This window comes from Pelophylax lessonae, assembly GCF_965119305.1.
Source record: "Pelophylax lessonae genome assembly, chromosome: 5".
In the NCBI taxonomy this organism is placed as follows: Eukaryota; Metazoa; Chordata; class Amphibia; order Anura; family Ranidae; genus Pelophylax; species Pelophylax lessonae.
In genome coordinates, this window is record NC_138772.1 from 327574804 (window position 1) to 327598150 (window position 23347).

Below are 23347 nucleotides of genomic sequence, written 5' to 3' on the forward strand. Positions count from 1 at the left end.
GGCTGGTCGCCGACGTTCCTTGGAAGCTTCCTCTCAGGGAGGATCTGCTGTCCCAAGGACCAATCTTCCATCCTGCTTTTACAGGTGCTGGTTTTGACGTCCTGGCTATGGAACGCCAGGTGCTGATGGATAGAGGTTTGTCTGCATTTGGGTATACAACATAACAATTTAGTGTAGAGTCATGGGTGCTCGAGTACAGACACAGCCAGTAGCCTATACAAATGTAACCGTACGACAGAACAGTTTGCATCAAGGGATGATCACGTGTATAAAGCCAGCCATAGATGGATCAAATTTCAGCGGGTTCAGCTGGGACCGGCCGAGATTCGACCCATGTATGTGTAGGCTGGTTGCACTGAAGTCTATCAATCAATGTACAACCAGCCTGTCTGAAGGTTTGCATGTGATTACTGCCGGCAGCCAAAGCCACTAGCTGTAATCATTGTGTTATGCCATCGGAAAGGCTCCCAGTCGGCAGAACACAATAGCGCTGTAGAATTTCTCCATCAACACAGCCAGTGTTTATGGGAGAATCAAGCGATTATTTTCTGGTTGCAGGAAAGAAAATCAAATCGTCTGTGACCTGGCTAGCGCTTCAGATGTGTGTTTTAAAAGGTGTACAGCCTCGGAATCTAACAGCCTGTCATTGATTTGTAGAGGCTGCTTGCCACGGCTGTATGCCAGCACCCGTGACTTCCAGCAAAGAAATACGCTGAATTCTTGTATGCCCGACTGCATTGTGTGCATGAGCCCTAGTCTGTTTATCATCAGAAGTTCTCATCTGTTCATATGTTGTCCGGTTTATTGTTTTGATCTATTCCTGAAACTTTGCTAAATGGAGGCCGCGGAAGCGGAGTCTGTTTCTTTAAATTCATACTCATTAGCGTGACTGTAATTATGTGGAACATTCTGTCAGATTATAGGCTAAAGAGATCTCTTTGTAAGTGAACGCAGCATTTGGATTGGCTGGTTAGCAGGGTGTTAATCTCCCCCGAGTGCACTGGTTTTCACACATTCCATCAGAGAACGGCACAGCTAAATAAAGGAAAGCCCTTATTTCAAGGAAGATATTTCTAAGAACACAGACCAGTGTACACATACAGTATATATATATACTACAAGTGTCATTTCTCCTGAAGCCCAGGTCAATGTGCATGGTTTGTGTGACTCAATCAGTTTTGTTGAATTCCATTAGTAATGTAAGTGAGCAGCGCTGGCGGTTTCACTTTTCATTACAGTTATTTAAATGTATTTCTTTTGGTTAAAACTGTGTCCTGTAACCTCATTTCATAAATAACATGAAAGAATGATTGTATGGAAGAATACAGCTGCATCTGATCAATAGCGATGTATACTACAAGGTTGTTACAACTATTGGACTTGTGGAGTAAGATCGGTGCTTATCTAATGTGAAGGGAAGGGTGGGGTCTGCTCACAAGGGTACAAAGAAAAAAGCATCTGCACAGGGTGAGCTGCCCTTGCTTTGTACATGCAATTGCTTCATCCATGTATAATCATTAGCTCTTACTGTTGTGTATATAAGGCAAAGTACAATCAGATGGAGCTGGGTACCTGTTAACACTATTTACTGCAAGTATTCTCTGCATGGTCCAGATCGGTGGTACTCTTATTCTTTCAAATAAGAAACAGACCAGCAACATTACTTCAAAAATAAAACAATATGTAAAAAGATAATGTGATACATGGTATGTGTGTGTGTATATGTGTGTGTGTGTATATATATATATATATATATATATATATATATATAATATACACACACACACACTTTATTACTAAAAGTATTGGGACGCCTACCTTTACTCGCACGTGAGCTTTAATGCCATCTCAGTCTTAAGCCCCGTACACACGCAACGATTATCGGCCGACCGATCGTCCGTCTTTTGTCCAGAGTTGTGTTTTGTTGGTTGGAATGTGCCTAGACTGCACACGAATTTTCTCGCCCAACAAAATTCTACTTCAGAAGTGATGTCATGTGTTGGTTTGCTTTCTTTGTGTTCTTTCTTCACTGAGCATGCCCAGACTTGCTCATCAGATTTTTCCCTGTCGAAATCTGTACTGACTGCACGAAAATCGGCCGTTGTGTTGACGGCCAACAAAAATTTTATAGTCTGCACACCGACTTTTCGGCCGAAAAAAATCTGGAGTCGTTTGTCGGAAGCATCATACTAACAAGCCGAAAATCGGCAGATCAGTCGTCGGACGAAAATTCCCTGCCAATTTTCGACGCGTGTGTACGGGGCTTTAGTCCGTAGGATTCAATATTGAGTTGGCCCACCCTTTGCAGCTACAACAGTTTCAACTCTTCTGGGAAGGCTGTCCACAAGGTTTAGGAATGTGTCTATGGGAATGTTTGATCATTCTTCCAGAAGCGTGTTTGTGAGGTCAGGCTCTGATGTTGGACAAAAAGGCCTGGCTCACTGTCTGCAGTCCTATTCATCCCAAAGGTGTTCGATTTGTTTGAGGTCAGGACTCTGTGCAGAGGAGTCAAGTTCCTCCATCCAAAACTTGCTTATCCATGTCTTTATGGAACTTGCTTTGTGCACTGGTGCACAGTCCTGTTGGAACAGGAAGGGGCCATCCCCAAACTGTTCCCACAAAGTTGGGAGCATGAAATTGTCCAAAATGTCTTGGTATGCTGATGCCTTAAGAGTTCCCTTCACTGGAGCTAAGAGGCCAAGTCCAACCCCTGAAAAACAACCCCACAACATAATCCCCCTCCACCAAATAATTTTGACCAGTGCACAAAGCAAGGTCCATAAAGACATGGGTGAGCGAGTTTGGGGTGGAGGAACTTGACTGGCCTTCAGAGTCCTGACCTCCACCCGATAGAACACCTTTTGGGATGAATTAGAGATCTACACAATTTACCACTTTATATATTTTACACTTTATATACAGGCTAGCAACAATATGTAAATGGATAGCGTTATGAATACTTAACTGTTTGTGTTTGAGACTATATGTATGTAAAACCAATATAGTCCAAAGGCTTCCGCAGATGAACAAGGAGGATGGTATTGTATTTTAATAATTTTTTGCACCAATTTTGTGGTTCGTCACAACCCCCCCTTTCTTTAGTGGAAGAAAGGTAAGCCCTTTGTATGCCTACTATACCTGTTGCTACATTATTTGTTACTTTTTTAGGGTGCTGAATGGTTTTTGTGACTCATGCACATGGGCAAATTGGTGTCATACAATGTACAATTCTGGCTTTTTTTCGGCACTGTGTAAGCCCAGATGCTGCGTACAGCGTCCTGTAGTTATGAATGACTGTGCACGGCCATGTGTTGGTACTCCCATACACCCACGTGCACGGCCATGCGTTGGTACTCCCATACACCCACGTGCACGGCCATGTGTTGGTACTCCCGTACACCCACGTGCACGGCCATGCGTTGGTACTCCCATACACCCACGTGCACGGCCATGCGTTGGTACTCCCATACACCCACGTGTACGGCCATGCGTTGGTACTCCCATACACCCACGTGTACGGCCATGCGTTGGTACTCCCATACACCCACGTGTACGGCCATGCGTTGGTACTCCCATACACCCACGTGTACGGCCATGTGTTGGTACTCCCATACACCCAAGTATAGCATACAGGCTTACTCCTCCAAATGCAGACTTTCTTTACTTTATTTTTTTTTTTAAACTATCAAACCTAATTTCACCAGCCACAAATTAGTTCCAAGTATATAGTCGGAGTAAGGAGTGGAACATTTTAGAGACTTCAGCATTTTAGGAGATGATGTTGCCAATGTTTCCAATATGTTTCTAACACACACGTTACAGCTCTTTCAGGCATTCCTCTGCTCTGTAAATTTAAAAGTCACATGTTGGAGATTGTGAAAACTTTGATAGTATTGTCCTTGTTGCAGTGACTGCTCGGCATTAAAAGGACCTATGAAGGAACTGGCTTTTTTTTTTTTTCTAATAACGCCATCGTCTGCCTTCCTCATTTCATTTCTGTGAACTTTGACTGGGAATGTGCTCCAGCATCCTCCGACTCTCACATGACAAACCAGAAGTACTGCATTGATTTCTCCACTGCACAGTGTCACAATGCTTGAAATCACTTTTTTTTTTTTTGCAAAGCTGACTGACGGAACATCTTGTATGATCGTATCTTACCAAATAAAAGTGTCAAGCTAGGCAAAACCCTTTTTTGAATTACATTAGACTAAAATATCTAAGCCAGTGTTCATCCCAGGTGGTCATGAGTTTAGCTTTCTCCAAAACCTCACAAAATAAATAATATACACACTTTATCTAAGAGAAGTCCACATTGCATTATTTTAATGGAGAAGCTAAAAGACGTTCGACTCCCTTTATCCAACATCTGAAGATCTATGAGGTTTGGGTGATTATTTAGCTATCTCTAGGTACCAGCTACATCCTTGGGAAAGCACTGCTATGCATAAGTTTGGTCTTTTCTCAGCTGCCACCTATAGCCTAGTACAAACGGGCCAAATGTCGGGCAGCATCGGCCGGTCCAATAGAACCTGGCACGTATGTACTGGAGTTGGCTTCTGTCGAAGCGGCATGACCGAAAAAGCTCTGCCAAACGGCTCCCAATCAGTACTCTCAGCCAATGGCTAGGAGCGCTGGCTGGAGTGTTCTGGCGGAGGGCAGGGATCCCCCGATAGGCATCCCCCTGTCAGAATACACTAGAACAACAGGAGAGAATGCTGTACTAATGTCGGATAGTTAGTACAGTCAGTCCTCCTGAGCTGTCAGTTTTTTTTTTTCGTTCAGCCCTGCTGGGTTGAAGGAAAAAAAAATTAGTGTGTACGAGGCTGTAGTCTATTTGCAGCCAGTAGAGGACAAGGTCAATGTTGGGATACGAAGCAAGAAGTACCATGTGAATATGATATATAACCGCTCCATGTACATATAAAGCTATACCTTGAAAGAAGGTTCTTAAAGAAAAACTACCTCGTTTTTAAAGTTCTGTAGATGGGGGAGAGGCAGTTATAACACTGCCAATCGTTAGACCTTTGTGGGGCCAACTAATTCTGGATGCTGTCTTACAAAATTTAGGTTAGGGCTACGCTGGTGATTAAATCTCATTGCTACTGAGGAATATAGCTACTGGTTGGCAGTCATCTCTTAAGCAGAATATTGAATTTAGTTTGCGTTATGCGAGCTGACTGCCAATAATAAACATGTTGCTAAAGGGATTTAAACTCCAGTGTAGTCCTAGTCTTTAGGCCCATTCACTCTACTGTCCTTCAGTAATGCACACTACATGTTTTGGTGCTCTGCGGTGCCCATTTATTGTGTATGGCACCCCAGTCTACCAATACAACACACTTGTGTTGCAGCATCACTAGAACTTGCGGTATCGCTCTGCACTAGCAAAAATACAGTAGGCCCAATGCTTGGTCTGTTGTGTTATGCCCCATACACACGTGCAGATTATCTGCAGACTTTTGTCTGCAGACTTACCAAAACCATATAATATGAGGTCAAACCTAAACACTTTCAATTTGTATGCAATACGGCAGGCCCTTGCACTACATAGAAAAGGTAAGTCTGCAGACAAAAGTCTGCAGATAATCTGCACGTGTGTATGGGGCATTAGGCAGCCCGTTCATATTCTTGGGTGGCTGGAACACAAACATGTTAACATGCACGCTGCAGACCACCTTGGTGTGAATGAGCCCCTAAGCCTGCCATACATGGATTGAAGTTCAGCTTATTCAGCAGGGACCAGTCAAATTTTCATTTTATTTGTTGCTAGTTGAATGAAAAAAAGAATCGTGTAGCCTTAGACCTAAGATCTCTGGAATGGAAAAATTGGGACCAAGAGTATAGTAGAGCTGTTGATTTTCTTATTCAGGAGATTTTCCCTTAGGGTCGGCTCACACTATGCCTGCATATGAATCACGTGCGGTTCTCTCTGGAATTGCAGCCTATTAATTTTGAATGGGTGCATGCACTGCTTTTTATAGCGCACTGCAACTGGATTGCATGGTACAAAAGTACCGTGTGATCTGGTGCAGGTAGGTGCGGGCAAACACTGCTAAAACTGCATTTGGGGTGCCGTTAACTTTGTATTGACACCTGCTGCAGATCGCACGTAGAGTGCGTTTTGCATGCAGTGTGCGTTCCTGTGCGATTCATGTGTGAACCGGCCTAAAATTCATGTCCTAGAAGCAGCTGCTACCAGAACAGGAACCACAAAACCTCCCTTACCATAAGACCATAAATTTAATGAAAAGTCAAATACAGTAAGGGATACTCATTTAGATTATCTTTGTCAAATATGTATCCAAGATGGTAAAAGGAAATTATAGAAATGATGACAGCCTTCAGTGTGCTAATATAGCAACATCATTCATATACGTAAACGGATCTGTAATTGTGTGATTTACTGGTTTAATGAGAATCCAAAACATGAACTATGGTACAATTTACTGACAAAAGTGTAACTCAAATGAAATTTTATTGTATTGTTTTATTTAGAATGGGGAAGGATTGGAACCTCTCAAACTGTGACTGGAGTTCCGCTTTAGCTGATGATCAGTTTAGGCCAGGTGGACAGAACTGAATTATGCCATGCCATTGCCTGGTATAATGTTTTCTAGTTGTGTGCCATAACATATGGATTAAATGCCTATCTTGTGTCTTCTCTCCATCAGACTGCAGTGTATTGGTGCCCAGCTGGAGGAGGAATTGAAGGGATGCTGCCTGCTAGCTTTTCGACCGGGCCCTGCCAGTTTCAGCCTTTCCAGCAGCCGGGGAGCAGCCTGGTAGTTGAAGGTCAGTTGGCAAATACTTCCTGTGGAACTTCCTTCAGCCATGATGTCATCTTCTTTTTACACGCTTTTCTCATTCAAGAACATCACTATCCAGTGCTTCATCCAATGGTTTCACACTTTGCAGCCTGTCACCTGAAAAGAATTTATCGGTCTCTATATATAAGAGATTAACCGGTCCAAGCAACTCTGCATGCTTAAAAAATGACACATACGCAGATGATGATCTGTTTAGTGGGTGTTCCCTGTTTAAGAGCCAGAATGAGTATCTACAGTTATGTACAATAGCTTTTCAGTTGCATTACTGAGACAGACTTTATCATTCATGTTTCCAATACTAATATTCTGTATATTAATACATGTGATTTATGGAAACAGTGGAAAGCATTTGAAACCTATACATATCACTTGCCTTGATTTACCAGTGTTCTGTCGTTTATTAAACTGGTATTTCAGCAGAACAGCTATCTGCATATAGTATTTCCAAGCAGTGGAGCAGATTTTGGCATTTTCCACAACAGGGCATGCCTCGCACTTTACTATTTTATTTGCCCAGCACTGTGGTAGTCCATTATAAAGGTGAGCGAAAGAATGAGCCAACCCTTAGCCCTGCGTTGAGGTTGTGAGATCCGCACATGAGAACTCCCCTGGGATTTCGATTTCCTGGGGCAGTGAAGATAGCAGAAGTGGTGGCAAATTTTATACAATTTTGTTAAAAATGACATAAAATATATTATTTAATTGTAGTTGAATTCTACTTTAAAACCTATCTTTTCATTTCAGTCTACTACTAGTTATGTTTTTCTAAAATTGACAAAAAATGAAAGGTCTATCTATCCCTTATAACTGTTGTATCTGGGTGACATTTGGCATACTCTAGGCCAGGGGTCTTCAAACTATGGCCCTCCAGATGTTCAGGAACTACATGTCCCATCATGCCTAGTCATGTCTGTAAATGGAGTTTTACAATGCCTTATGGGACGTGTAGTTCCACAACAGCTGGAGGGCCATAGTTTGAGGATCCCTGCTCTAGGCTTTCAGATAGCTACCACAAATTTCATAGAACAAAGAGTGGTAGATTACCATCAAAGCAGTCCACTAAATCTGCCACATTTTTTATTTATTTATTTTTACCTTTTTTTCCTGAGAAGAGATCTATGTCCCAAGCATGTTCGAATCCACTTACTGTTGATTGACTCGCTACCTCTGCTGAAAGTCTATTCCAAGCATGAACTACTCTTTCGATTAAAAACAACACATTAAAATATTCATTTTTAACTTTCCTCCTGCTAGTTTGAGGTCATGTCCCTGTGTTCTTAATCTTGGCTTCATATGGAAAATATTGTCCTCTGAAACATTATTCACACCTTAAAGAGGAATTCCAGGTATGGATATTTTATACATATTTACATTGGTCCAGCTTGGTTTTACCATAACCTGCCAATGTCCCTGGAAGCTGGAAAAGACTGAAGTGGACACCGCTACTTTAGTGATCTTCACTTGGTCCCGGTCTTGTGCCAAGTGGCTGTCCAGCTTTGTTCTAGGTACGGGAGGTCGGCCATACAACACAGGCACCATTCAGAGAATGCTGCGCCGAGCGGCTAAACTCTTATGTTCAGAATGTGGCAGGGCAGCCACTCAGCATGAGACCCATAAGCATTTTTGAGATCACTGGAGTAGCAGTGTCTACTGAAGTGCTTTCAAACTTCTAGGGGCACTGGCCAGGTATGGCATAAGCATAGTTACTATAAGTGTTGGGCCAAGGTAACTGTATAAAAAAAACCATATCTGGAATTTCTCTTTATTGTAATTAAAGGTTTCAATCATGTTTCCTCCTTCCCTTCTTTCCTCCAGATGGTACATATTCAATTCCTGAAGTCTCTTCTGATCTGCTCTATTCCTCAGACCTTTTACCATTTTCGTTGCCCATATTTTTTTGTAAGCAAGGTCTTTAGAAATTCGACACAGATTTATAAATGAGCTCTAACTAAAGATTTATATAAGGGAATCCGGGCCTTCTTCCTTCTGCTGGTGATCCTTCTAGTGATAAATCCTAGAATTCTGTTCACTTGCCCACTGCCTGGCCCCTTGTTTGATCATTTTGCAAACATCTGAAATAAGTACCCCCAAATATTTTTCCTCTGTAGTGCCAACACTGTATCTCCAATATGGTACTCTATCGAGGCATTCTTTGTCCCTAGGTACAATATTTTACATTTAAAAGCACTAAACTGCAGTTTCCAATGCTTTGACCAATATTCCAGCAATGTTAAATCATGTTCCATGTTACAGACGCCTCCAGGAATAGCAACCCTATTGCATACCCTTATGTCATCAGATAAAAAGACATACCTTCCCTAACAACCTTTTAGTTTTATCACTTACAAACAGATAAAATTAGAAAAGGACCAAGTAACTAATTTTCTCCTTATGTGATTGGCTTACTGTTTTTTTGCCATCAGTTCTTCTCTTATTGCCACACTGGGACTGATTATTTGATAGGCAGACCCCCTACTTAGCAAACAGGAAGCAAGACTTGGGGGAAATTAGGTGCAGGTTTCTTCCAAACAGCAGGAGGTAGGAGTCTGCAATGAGGATTTGTAACATCCATGAAATGTTATTGATCTTTTCTCAACACAAGTGAAGGTATGTGTTAAAGGTTAACAGAACAGTAAGAACAAGTCATTGGAAGCGCTAATTACCACTCTGAAATAATCCTACATACTGACACACACATATAGATCTGATAGAATCCTCCATCTATGCTAAACCGCGTCTCTTGACAGCTTTTGTAGTCTGACAGCCAGCACTCACAGGTGTCAGAATACCCAAATAGTGTTTACATCGGATGCTGGATGCAGCCACTGTTTTTCTGACATTTTTCCATCAGGCTCCTTCGACAAGTCTATTGAAAAATCAACTTTTGTCAAGCTGGGCGGTGGTGACAGGGCTCGAATTTCAGCCGGTTCATCAGGAATTGGCTGAAATTTGAACCATGTACAGTATGGTAAGCTTAACATTTGTAGAGAATCTTTCAAAATACTTACCATGCTTTCTTCTGTCAGGAGGAACATTATATATATATATATGTCCCTAGCTCTACATTAGCTAAAAATAGATGTTCTTTTATCTGTCGAAAAATTGTTGTTTGTTTAAATTTAAAATCACCTTACCCACACTGTAATGAAATCATCATTTTTAATGTGAATATTTGTTTGTGTAGTTTTGCAAGGGTGTGCATGTTAATGTGTATTTTGATATAAATATATATTATAGCGGGTCACATCAGAGACTATCAGTGTTCTTCTTCAGTAAAGGATGTAATTTTGTAATTGCTACTGCTTAATAGCAGTAGTTCATGGTGAATTCAGCTCTTGCTGGTTACTGTGAGTTACTGTGGTTAGCATCAGCATTAAAAGTAATCCAGTGCTCAGTACAAATTTGACTGAATTAGCCCTCAGGGTAGCCACAAACGACTTATTTCTCTATGTTGGGCTTTCTAGATACACCTCCTTTTTGATGTTTTCTTGTTGCCCTAGCCCATTGCTGTAGGGTCTGTAAAAGTCAGTATTTGCATAGAGTTTGCATGACCCTACTGACCCTCATTTGACAATCGCCTATGGCTAAGAATGCCCACTACTGGCCCCCATTTGACAACTCCCTAGGGCTAAGAATGCCCGCTATTTGCCCCCATTTGACAATTGCCTACGGCTAAGAATGCTCGCTAATGGCCCCCATTTGACAATTGCCTAGGGCCAAGAATGCTGGCTACTGGCCCCCATTTGACAATTGCCTAGGGCTAACAATGCCCGCTACTTGCCCCCATTTGACAATTGCCTAGGGCTAAGAATGCCCGCTACTGGCCCCCATTTGACAATTGCTTAGGGCTTAGAATGCCTGCTACTTGCCCCCATTTGACAATTCCCTAGGGCTAAGAATGCTTGCTACTGTCCCCCATTTGACAATTCCCTAGGGCTAAGAATGCTCGCTACTGGCCCCCATTTGACAATTACCTAGGGCTAAGAATGCCTGCTACTGGCCCCCATTTGACAATTGCTTAGGGCTTAGAATGCCCGCTACTTGCCCCCATTTGACAATTCCCTAGGGCTAAGAATGCTCGCTACTTGCCCCCATTTGACAATTCCCTAGGGCTAAGAATGCTCGCTACTGGCCCCCATTTGACAATTCCCTAGGCTAAGAATGCTCGCTACTGGCCCCCATTTGACAATTCCCTAGGGCTAAGAATGCTCGCTACTGGCCCCCATTTGACTATTCCCTAGGGCTAAGAATGCTCGCTACTGGCCCCCATTTGACAATTCCCTAGGGCTAAGAATGCTCGCTACTGGCCCCCATTTGACAATTCCCTAGGGCTAAGAATGCTCGCTACTGGCCCCCATTTGACAGTAGTCCGGCACCACCCGCTTAATTTGCGGGAGGCAGTGGGAAGTGGGATATGTCTTCTATCAGGAAGAAACAGGTTGTTCTCAGGGCTCTTGCTACAGTTCAGAAAAGTGAGGATGCTCAATAAAGATAGTAACTGGTACCTTTTTGGTTTCCTACTACAAGTTAAGTAAATCTGACCCGAGTACAAGTTTAATGTCAAGATTTGGCACTCTTATTGAGCAAGGGTCCATGTTATTAAATTATATATTTTTTAATGTAAGCTTAAAACATTCTTTGTCCCAAGAAAAGAAGTCAGTACCCGTCACATAAAGTGTTAACCTTTCACTAAACAGTTATGCTGTAAAGTAGAAAGACACCTTTGTCAACTGTTTAAAAAAAAAAACAACTCTAAAGGCTAACAAAAGACTTGGTGTCATCGCTGCTGGGTTAATTGGCACCCTTGTCCATGGAAAACCAGGATGTTTGATCGTTGCACTGCTTCACTGACTTGCTTGACTTATATGTGATAATTTGCCCAGAATATTAACCCATTGCTAGCAGGGGTAGTCAGTAACATTGGCAGCAATGGGTTTACTCTGGCTTAAAGTCACATTCCTTGCGCTGCACATCCTGGTTTCCCTCCTTCCTGTACGTTCTGAGCCGTGTATGCTTCTTCCCATCTGTTCCAGAGGGAGAGCTCATGAGTAGCACACTTCACATCAGTGGGAGATGGCTGGGGCTCCATAGGCCTAATGTATTGTGCTGCATTTATGCGTGTGCTTTGGTTTCATCTTCTACATGACTCAGAGCTGTGACTGCAGTTAGTCAGCCGCTACTTCCCTTCTCCCTCCTCCCAACTATCGTGGCCCTCCCTGCATCCTCTTGTTTCCTGATGTTATGTTTTTAAAGCAGTGGCAAAACACTGATGAACATTGAGTTGCTGTTTCCCTGTACTTAACTTTGCAGAACTTCTCACACTTTTTTTTACATTCAATTTTTTTTTGCCCACAAGCTGAAAAATCACATGCTGGACATTTTATAGATCATGTGTTGTTTTTTTTTTTTTTTTCGAATAGTTTCTAATTTAAAATGTGCAATCTGCTTGTGTAAGTATTATAACTAGGAACCTAATATAAAAAAAAAAAACAAAAGAAAGTTGTACGTCATGAGTGATGTTTAAACTTAATCAAGGCTGTACGAATAGACGGTGAGAATATATACAGCATGCAAACTATAGGGGTTTTTCAGTGCAGCTTTTCAGTAGCAAGAGGTGGGTTGAAAATCTCCGGAGACAAATTTCCAAACCTTAGGACTGGTCCTTGAAATGAGCAGCTGTTGGCAACACTCTTGACTTGGGACCATAACACCTGCATTTTCCTTCACAAAAGTACCAAGCAGTGCATTGAAGAATAAAAACTTCCTGCACGAACTTTTCTGCTTTAAAAATAATTTTTGCTCAGTAAAGAAGTCTCACCAGCAATATTTTGTTCCTCCAGGGGACAGAGAGCATGTAAAACTTTGTCCTGTTCTGTTTTGGAAATAAAAGCACTATTTATTTCTGTTTCCACTGGCTGTCAGCTCCACCCCAGGCTGAAGCCCGATTTATGAGTGTTCCTATAGGGCAGTGGTCCTCAACCCTGGCCTACAGGGGCCACTAACAGGCCAGGTTTGCAAGATAACTGAAATACATCCCAGGTGATATCATTTGCTGAGCAGTGATTGCAGTACTCTAGTCTGCATCTCCCCAAGGTAATACTTAAAATCTGGCCTGTTAGCCCTGAGGACCGGAGTTGAGGACCACTGCTATAGGGGAGCTAACAACACACTGCCCCTTCTACATTCTCCCCATGCCGAAGTCCGCACAGCACCAGTCTGTCCCTCTAGGCATGTGCTGAGAATGTGGGCTGTGGATAGAGATCACAATGAAAGACTAGCTGGTGGCTTGTTATAGAAATAATGGTGCTTGTCTCCACCACGTGCCTGCTACCAGAGATGATTACCATCATGATCCTTGCTGTCAGACTTCATTTGGTATTTGTCTCCTCGTAAACCGCTTTGGACAGTGGAGGTGGTGCACTGCTGACCACACTGGATCAGCATCCAAGGCACCTATCAAAGTTGGACAAATTACTTTATCCCCTGGGAAACAAGAGAAACGAAAGTTGTTCTTCCAGTGAGACTTCTTTAATTGCAAAGCGCAAGTCAAGTCCTATGTCTTTGCAGGTTTTTTTAATCCGATCATTGTTGGGCTACGCTCACATATTATAAAAGTGTATCTTTGAATACATGCTGCATCTTTGGTGCAGATTCCAGCAAAATCATATGTTTCATAGCACTAATGCATTCAAAGCATGTCTACAAATGCACCCCTCTAATCGCACAGCATGACCCCAAATGTAGCCTAAATATTACCTTAGCTTGATGGTACAGATCTGTGTTGTATTCCAGCCTGGTAATATGGTCATATTCTTTTGTCAGTGTGCAATGCTATGTTTATGTAAATCATTCAAATAATGCCTGTTGTTTTCAAGTCCTCTTCTTACCGCACTAACATGCATGTTTTCATTTTCAGTGTTAGAGAGAGCTGCTGCTGACTCAAGATACAGTGTCTCTGCCACCATCATGACAGATAGCAGTGTTAGACAAGACATTCAAACCATAACTGAACTCACAGCTAATGACAAAGGAGGTAACGTATTCCTGTGAATTAAGTGAGCATGTTCCCTTGGCCTCTACTTATCTGCCCAATTCAGTTTCGTGCATACTTTTGCTGTCCACTTTTCAATTTACAAGTGATTTTTTAATTCTTGTTAAATGTGGTCTGTATTAAATGCAAAAATGATCTCAAAACTTCAGTTATAGGTCCCATACCGTAATTTACTCAGCTACCTGAAAGGTGACTATAGGGAAAAATGGCTCCTGAAGCTCTGCTTCTTTGGTCACCTCTCCACCTCCAGCAGTAAATGTTTTTTTCTCCCAGTCTGAATTTTAGGTGTATGTATAAAATAAATTTCAACCATATTCCTACCTATGCACTACATTACCACCCATTTATTTAAATGGACTGTCTATGAACCAGGATCGACAAAATTTGCACAAGGAGCTGCTTCTTTAGGGTCTGTGTCAATTACATCAGTTTGAGGCGCTTCTGAGAAAATTCAGACTTTGACAGATGCATTTGACCTGCAGTTGACCACCTTTTGACCTACATTTTACCGGCTTCAAATGGATTTTGCATTACCGTAGATTTTTATTGGAATGCAAAACCCAATTGAACTAAACAAAAGCCAGGCCCTAAAGCAACAGTTATCGAATGAGACTATTATCTCAAGTTATGGTACCATTACCCAACAACACATGTGAGGGAAAATTGATGCTACTTAGAAATCCTGCCTGATTTCTATTATCCCCCCCCCCCCCCCCCATATAGGTTTCTTTCCATAGCAACAAATAAGATATTCTGTCATTTGGGTTCGGGGCAGCTGAGAGTGGCTGCTGATGGTAGTCACATTGCGCAGCTATCCTTGGATGTTTACATTCATTTTTGCATTGGTACATGTCCCCCAGGGTAGTACCCGGGCCCCTATACCCTATTTATGGCCAATAGCTTGCATATAAGCCTTCAAAATGGGGACTTTTGATTTTTCCTGTTCAGGTCCCATAGACTTCAATGGGGTTCATACCTGGGATGAAATGAAAGAACATAACAGACTAAACTATGTCTTTTGAGGGTACGATGTTTAATGCGTTGGCTGAACCAGTAACTGCTTACTGTCAACCCTGCAGCTTTTGATTGTCAACAGGCTTGTTCTTGAAAAAGGTAATTGTCCAGAATAATATGCCTGGTCCTCTTTGCCTTGTGAAAAGTAATTTATTAGAATTTTTCCCAAAATGATTTTTTATTTTTTTATACCTCCTGTGTTGAAATGTACACACAATGTTTGAATTTATTTTTGTCATCTTTACTATTAGCACTTTCTTACTAAGACATAGGATACCTATGTACTTCAGAGGGATGTTGGAAGTGTGGGTACGATCCAATAGCCTAAAGATCTTTCTGGTAATTTTTTTTCCATAACATGTATGCTAAGATTGCCCACGCATGCCTGTTTATGGCTAGACAGAAGGGAGGAGAATAGTTGGAGGACATCTCTGCCACTGGCTTCTGTTGAAAAACAGTTTTAAAAACATTTGATCTATTCATCCCCAGAGATCAGTAAGTGGGATGGGTTTGGATGTCTGCTGCCACTCATATCTGACCAAAAACAGCTTATGTCTGTGAGCAAATTTGAGGTTTCCATTGTACTAGTTTGAACATTTAATAAATATGGCTATGTAATGCAGGTAATTGGTATTGAAAATGTGGGACAGTAAATAAGATGTTTTGATTTTTTTTTTTTTTAAGCATTGTAACAACAGGATGAAATTAATGTGCTACTCTGTTTTATAGCCTCTGTAAAAGATCCCGTGAAACCAAGCGGCCTTCTCAATGGATCAGAGGGGAACGACCTGTCATCTGTTAACGCCATGATGTCAGCAGTGATGAGCACAGCACACGTTGTGGAAAATGGGGGGAATCTTCAGAACACTAAATCACTGGGGAAATGCCCACCTCCAAACCGAATTGGCAGAAGAAATCAGGTAGGGAATGTTTGCCAAGCCCATTGATCAAATCTTGTCAAATGTACAAATGGTTAAATGGTCTGCAACATCAGACTACAAGATGATGATGTTGTCTCTATAGTCATGAAAACGTGTTGTACCTATAAGGTCTCATTCACACGGCTGTATTGAATTGCTACCAGCAAGATCCTGTGTAAAAAGTTGTCCATACGCTCTACACATGTTATGTTTGTGCTTTAGGAATGGTTAATCACATTATTGGCAGCCCGGCTGCTGATGTGTACATATTAGCCAATTGGGTCCATGTATGGATGTAAACATTAGCACAAATGTTTCCATGGTTGCTGGGTAAAATACAGTTCAGATATGGCCCCCGGACGTAGCTGTGTTTTTATTTATTTTTATTTTTTTCACGTTGAATGCAACACAACATTGCGCTGCCAGGCGCAGTTGAATGAATGGGCCTGTAGCCTTCTATACAGCTGCATACAGATGTGTACAAACTTATACTCTGCAGGCAGTGTTTTTGACAGCTGTATGAATGAGCCTACAATTAATTTCTTTGGTTTAAAGCTTTTCCTCCCAGTCCAGTCTATGTTGCTAACTTGTATGAGATGGCCTCAGCCTTACACCGCTCCACAAGCCACGCCCTCTGACATGTTTTGCCCCACCAACCTCTGTGCCCCGGTGGGTGGGATGAAGCATGTCAGAGGGTGTGGCTTGTGGACTGGTGTAAGGCTGAGGCCATCTCACCTATGTTAAAAACCTGGACCGCACTGGGAGAGTGGCGGTTTTTCTAAACATACTACATACACACTATTGGATGGTGATATTTAATGCCGACACCCTATTCCTGAGCACCAACGGGACAATATATACTCACTGGCCACTTTATTCGGTACACCTTGCTCGTACCGGGGTGGACCCCCTTTTGCCTACAGAACTGCCCTAATTCTTTGTGCCATAGATTCAACAATGTGTTGGAAACATTCCACTGAGATTTTGGTCCATATTGACATGATGGCATCACTCAGTTGCAGCAGATTTGTCAGCTGCACATCCATGATGCGAATCTCCATTTCCACCACATTCTAAAGGTGCTCTATTGGATTGAGATCTGGTGACTGTGGAGGCCATTGGCGTACAGTGAACTCATTGTCATGTTCAAGAAACCAATGGTGAGATGATTTGAGCTTTGTGACATGGTGCATTATCCTGCTGGAAGGAGCCTTCAGAAGATGGGTACACTGTAGTCTCAAAGAAATGGACATGGTCGGCAACAATACTCAGGTAGACCGTGGCATTTAAACGATGCTCAGTTGGTACTAAGGGGCCCAAATTGTGCCAAGAAAATATCCCCCACACCATTACACCACCACCACCAGCCTGAACCATTGATACAAGGCAGGATGGATCCATGCTTTTATGTTCTTTACACCAAATTCTGACCCCACCCTCTGAATGGTGCAGCTGAAATTGAGACACATCAGACCAGGCAACATTTTTCCAGTCTTCTATTGATCAATTTTGGTGAGCCTGTGGGAATTGTAGCCTCGGTTTCCTGTTCCTAGCTGACAAGACTGGCACCCGGTGTGGTCTTCTGCTACTGTAGCCCATCTGCTTCAAGGTTCGATGTGTTGTTCATTCAGAGATGGTATTCTGCATATCTTGGTTGTAACAAGTGGTTATTTGAGTTACTGTTGCCTTTCTATCATCTCGAACCAGTCTGCCCATTCTCTTCTAACCTCTGACATCAACAAGGCATTTTCATTCTCACAACTGCCACTAAAGGCCCGTACACACGTACCAATCGTCGGCCGACAAGCGTCGGCCGACGAACGATCTGACGACTGTACGCTTGTTAGTATGATGCCTCCGACAGCCGTCAGCGCACATTCTGCCGACAAGAATCTGTCATGCAACCATTAAAATTTTTGTATGCCGACACCAGAGCTACCGATTGTTCGCCAGTCAATACAGAATTCGGCCGACAGACCGCAGATTTGCAAGACTGGGCACGCCGACGATCGGTACGTGTGTACGGGGCTTTACTGGATATTTTCTCTTTTTCGCACCATTTGAAATATTTAGGCCAAGCCCATTTGGCACCAACAACCATGCCATTTTCAAAGTCCCTTAAATCCCTTTTCTTCCCCATTCTGATGCTCGGTTTGAACTTCAGCAAGTTGCCTTCACCACGTCTGGATGCCTAAATGTTGCTGCCTTGTAATTGACTGATTAGCAATTTGTGTTGCCAAGCAATTGAACAGGTGTACCTAATAAAATGGCCAGTGAGTGTATATCTTCCTTTTTTGCTTAGAGAGGTATTGCAAGTATAAGCAGGTCTTTAGTTGAATGGTTTTAATGTAGAGATATGACTAGATAGTATCGGTGTTATGATATAATATAGCAGTAAATCTGATCAGCAATAGGAATCTGTTTAGCTCTGTGCACTGGAAGAGTATCAGTCGTCCTAATCCTTGATGTATATGGGCACATTTTGCAAGTCAGCTGATGATCCGAAACAGAACACAATTATCAGTTGCATTAATAATAGAAGAATGGGTCATTCATGGGTATCTGTCAGAGACTTCAGTGGAACCTAAATCTTTTTTTTTTTTTCCGAAAAGCTTTATTGAGCAAAGTACACATTAGAAACAGTGTAACCTAAATCTTGTTCCTTGAAAAAAAAAATAAAAAAATCTTGGAAAAAAAAAAAAAGATCTTCGCGCACTCAGTGTGGCGGCCTGTTTTTTTTTTTTTTTCCCCCTAAACCCTGTTAATCCGTTGTATGTCTGTACGGGCATAAAAGCACATTTTCCTTCCTGCTTCTCTGCCATTTTCTTGTAGTAGAAACGTCTGTAGTAACACTAGCATCTCCCATCCTATTTTTCCTGTGCTGGTATTAGAGAAAGTTTGGTCCTCTGTTAATGATAAACTCCTGTGTAAACAGCCATCTGCTGCAATGGCCTAGATTATGTGCAGTTCTTCACTTCAAGGTGAGCCAGTAATTGCTCTGTCTTTAGCTAATATGCTGATGTAAAGGAAAATCCATTGCAATACATACAAAAATCTGGCCAGGAAATATGTGCAGAAAAGTAAAACGATTATTTATCCTGCTGAAGATATTCACATTTTATCCATAAATTCCTTCCGAAAGTAAAATGATTTTGTTCCCAAAAGTTTTGTAAACTTTTGTCTGTTGTGACTCATATTACATAGGAATTTAAATGCCAGAGCAATATTTGAGTAGAATTGGTGGTTTTACGTAAACGATAAAAAACATGAATTGCTGTTTCACGGGAATGCTTCCACTGGGAGGCAGTGTTTCACAGCAGGCTGGGGGATGGCTGGGAAAAGTCGATGTGCAAGTTTAATATATGACCTTGTGTGAAACATCCTACTGACTCTCTGGCCAATTAAACAGGCCACGTTTTGGTAGCTAAAAATCGATTTCTGTTCTATCAGTTACCTGCTTGATCCCTGCATGTAAAGGTTCTTGAAGGAAACCTGTACTGATGCAAATAGGGAGGATGGCATTGCTGACCCCTGCAATTGAAAGTGCTGTTTGCCTGGCTGCCAAGCTGACTAAATGTCTTCAACACTTTGGGAGACAACCAGGCAAATAGCATTTTCAAAAGGAATGGCAATGACATCCTTCACATTTTTTTACAAAAGGTTTTTCTCTTACGTCCTCCGACAGTCGCCGCCTCCTCTAATGCCTCGTACACACGCAACGATTATCGGCCGACCGATCGTCTGACTTTTGTCCAGAGTGGTGTTTTGTTGGTTGGAATGTGCCTAGACTGCACACGAATTTTCTCGGCCAACAAAATCTACTTCAGAAGTGATGTCATGTGCTGGTTTACTTTCCGTGTGCTTTTTCTTCTCTGAGCATGCCCAGTCTTTCTCATCCGATTTTTGTCTGCCGAAATCTGTACTGACTGACGGAAAATCGGCCGTTGTGTTGACGGCCAACAAAAATTTTATAGCCTGCACACCAGATTTTTTTCGGCCGAAAAGTCGGAGTCTGTTGTCGGAAGCATCATACTAACAAGCCGAAAATCGGCCGATTGGACGTTGGCCGAAAATTCCCGGCCAATAATCGATGCGTGTGTACAGGGCTTAAGTCATCACTATTGGGTATTGACTTCCGCTCAATACCCAATAGTGATGACTTGGAGGAGGCGGCGACTGTCGGAGGACTCAGAGAAAGGAATTTTACGGTAAGATTTTACAAAAATTCAGTTTTTTACGTTTAGTGAGAATACAAAGATACAGCATGTATCAAGAAAATAGTATGGAAATGTACAAATAATACATACACAATAAAATGAAACCAAACACAGATTAGCACTTTTTTTTATTTTTATGTACAGATGTCCTATAAAGCAGTTTAGACACACTTTTAAATTTTAGATATCATGGGCCCCCATTAACATGCCTATTGTGCTAAGATGCATGCATTTATGTGTCTTGCACACGTTTTTGAAGTGTTTGAATAATGCTTGCCTCCTCTGTGTTGGTTTTCTGATGTATGGATTATTGTACTATCATCTTGACCAATAAGGCCCCTTTACACCAGCAGGCCGATCGGGTCCGCTGGTCTGTTTTTCAGGCAGACCCAATTGGGTCACCCATTTTTCTCTATGTAAACAGACGTGTGTCCTTTTACACCCACCTGCATTCGATCTGGGCCGCCAAAAAACTGATGGTGTTCCCTATCTATCTAGCAGGTCGGATGGCAGTCGGATGGAAAAATCAGTTTTTCATCCGACCGCCCCAGCAGGCTGTCATCCGCCTGCTCAGCCTGATCAGCAGACAGATCCCTCGCTGAGCAGGCGAATCCACTTGATGGTGTCCACCCCATGTGAAAGGGGCCTAACGCTTTCTAACCACATCTGCATGTTTGTGATGCATTTGTGGCATATATGCGGCCTGTATACATTGACATGAACTAAGGTGTTTGGGCAGCCTGAATGCTAAAGTCAGCTGAACGCTACATGCTAGATACATTTTGGCATGACGCATTAGGCTTTAGTCCCGGTTCACATTACTGCGATGACAGACATCGCATGTGATTCGGAGCGCACTGCTCTGAAAATCACATGCAATGTCTGTGCGATGCGAATTCAGCCATACAGATTGTATGGCTGAATTCGCATTGCATTCGGACACAACACGCACAGGACCCTTTTTGGGTCCCCAGCAGAATCGGATCGCATGGTGGTTCACACCTATGCGATCTGATTTGTGTCCGAACTAACAGTTTGCACTGCGATATCCGAACTGATCTGGGGGTGTCGTTAACTTTGTATTGGCATCCCCAGCGATTTGCATAGGGCCTGTGATTTGAATGCGATGCAGAAACCCGCAGTGGATTCGCAGGGTTCCCGCATTGCATATGTGTGAACCGGCACTTAAAATGTGGATGAAATGCCTGCACTGCAAGAGCCAGTAGATATTAGAGGATTACAATTTGGCTGATGTCCTGGTGAGACATCAGCCTGTCTGTGGCCCTTCTTAACGATGATAAACTAAAAGATCTTTTTTGGTTATCAAACAATTTTCACCACAACATAAATTAGAACCTATAATGTTATTAGCTGAAATTCTGTTTGAAATCTGTTCTTGTTCAGCAGGTTTGCAATCTACTGATCAGCATTGCTTTTTGTATGTTTATGCTTTCAACGTGTTTTCTAATTATTGTCATTTTTTTTTATCAGGAATCTAAGGAGGAGAAGTCTTCCTACATATGCCCACTGTGTGAAAAAAATTGCAATTCTCAGCACCAACTTACTATGCACATTCGTCAGGTACTGTGCAACGACTTCAGCATGAAACCATACCATGTATACAGAGCATTTAGCTAATGAAAAGAAAATGTGTGTGTGTAGAAACATTGTAAAAGAAAATGAAACCTTTTGCAGTTGCATGCTAAGTAATACGTAAGTGAAATAGTTGAAGTTAACTATTCCTTTTTCATAAAGATCACAGTCCCCCACCACCACCCACCCCCAAAAATGCTTTGGTCCACCTTTCTCACCAGCTATCTGGTGTCTTTTTGTCCAGGCATCAACTTCCTTAAATTGTTTGGCCAGGAATGATACATTCATGTTAAATCTGCTGTGTGTGTAGTAGACTGTTTTTTGTGTGGCGTATGCAGGTTGTTTTACACAGCCTTGTACATTTCTGAGTCTCAATCTTTGACCAGACAGTATAAAAATACATCACAATCACACAGCTCCGTTTGTATGCAGAAAAATACCCATATTGAATTAGATACTGAGGGAGAAATATCTGGATGTGCATTTCTTTTGGGCTTATATCTTTTACTATAAAACAAAGCTGTAACCTAAAATAGACGGATTTATTTTTTTTCTTCCAGCACAACACTGACACTGGAGGCACAGACCACAGCTGTAGTATATGTGGGAAGTCGCTAAGCTCTGCAAGTTCTCTTGACCGCCACATGCTTGTCCACTCTGGAGAGAGGCCTTACAGATGCTCCATGTGTGGGCAGTCCTTCACTACTAATGGGAACATGCACAGGTGAGTGGCAGACGTGATGAAGGACGTGTGATAGAATAACTGTACAGGCTTGAGCTGTGTAACTTTTTAGCTACATCCTGGGAAGTTTTATGGCTGGTTTCAGATGTAGTCCAGTACTCGGGCTTAACTGCCAAACATGATTTGACTACTGGATTTTGGTTGTAAAGCTGCAAAGAAATGAGCAAGGATTACCTGGGAGTGCCAATGTGTCTTATATAAGTGCCAAAATGAACACAATTCTTTTTGTCTAGCAGCTTTGAAACATAAGGGAAGGGCAAAAAACCTAGACTGAACTAGCCACATCTGATGGCAAAACCTATCCAGCTTGCAACAAATTCCAGTCTTTACAAACTCCTTTAGACTCGTGTAGTGCAAGGGTGGATTGAATGTATAAATCAGGGATCCTCAAACTATGGCCCTCCAGCTGTTGCGGAACTACACATCCCATGAGGCATTGGAAAACTCTGACATTCACAGCCATGACTAGCCATGATGGGAATTGTAGTTCCTAAACAACTGGAGGGCCATAGTTTGAAGACCACTGGTATAAATTGAATAGATTGTCAAATTAGGCCATCACACTACATAATTGCTGGTCAATCTAAATAGGATTTTTCAAGCATATTGTTGTAACCCATTTAGCCAGCTTAAAGTGTTTGTAAACCTAAAGGTTTTTTACCTGTATGTATGAAAGTAAAAAAACATTCAGTGTGCTGCTCCCTCTATAGCCCTCCTAATACCTGAGCTCAAACCTGATCCACATGGGAGCCTCGGGTTGCTCTCTCTTCATTGTCTGAGACAGAGCAGCGGAAGCCAATATCAGTCACGCCAGTGAGGAGGGAGCAGGGGGCGGTACTGAGCCTTTTAGTCTTTTAGAGACACACAGGCAGCTCGGCAGGGGGGAGTATGCCAGGACCGCCAGCAGGGGACCCAAGGAGAGGAGGATCAGGGCTGCTCTGTGTAAAACCATTGCACAGAGCAGGCAAGTATAACATGTT

At 42.2% G+C, this 23347-nt stretch overlaps 1 protein-coding gene across 3 annotated transcripts in view; it reads left to right on the top strand.

The window, feature by feature from the left end:
• Positions 1 to 23347, top strand: part of RREB1 (ras responsive element binding protein 1) — a 146941-nt gene that overhangs the window by 83324 nt on the left and 40270 nt on the right. For all 3 annotated transcript variants that reach the window (XM_082258656.1, XM_082258654.1, XM_082258655.1), the window contains 5 exons: positions 6675 to 6795; positions 13747 to 13863; positions 15625 to 15815; positions 21524 to 21613; positions 22186 to 22349. In XM_082258656.1, the coding sequence (XP_082114782.1) occupies positions 6675 to 6795; positions 13747 to 13863; positions 15625 to 15815; positions 21524 to 21613; positions 22186 to 22349 (683 nt within the window). The remainder of the gene's footprint in view (positions 1 to 6674; positions 6796 to 13746; positions 13864 to 15624; positions 15816 to 21523; positions 21614 to 22185; positions 22350 to 23347) is intronic.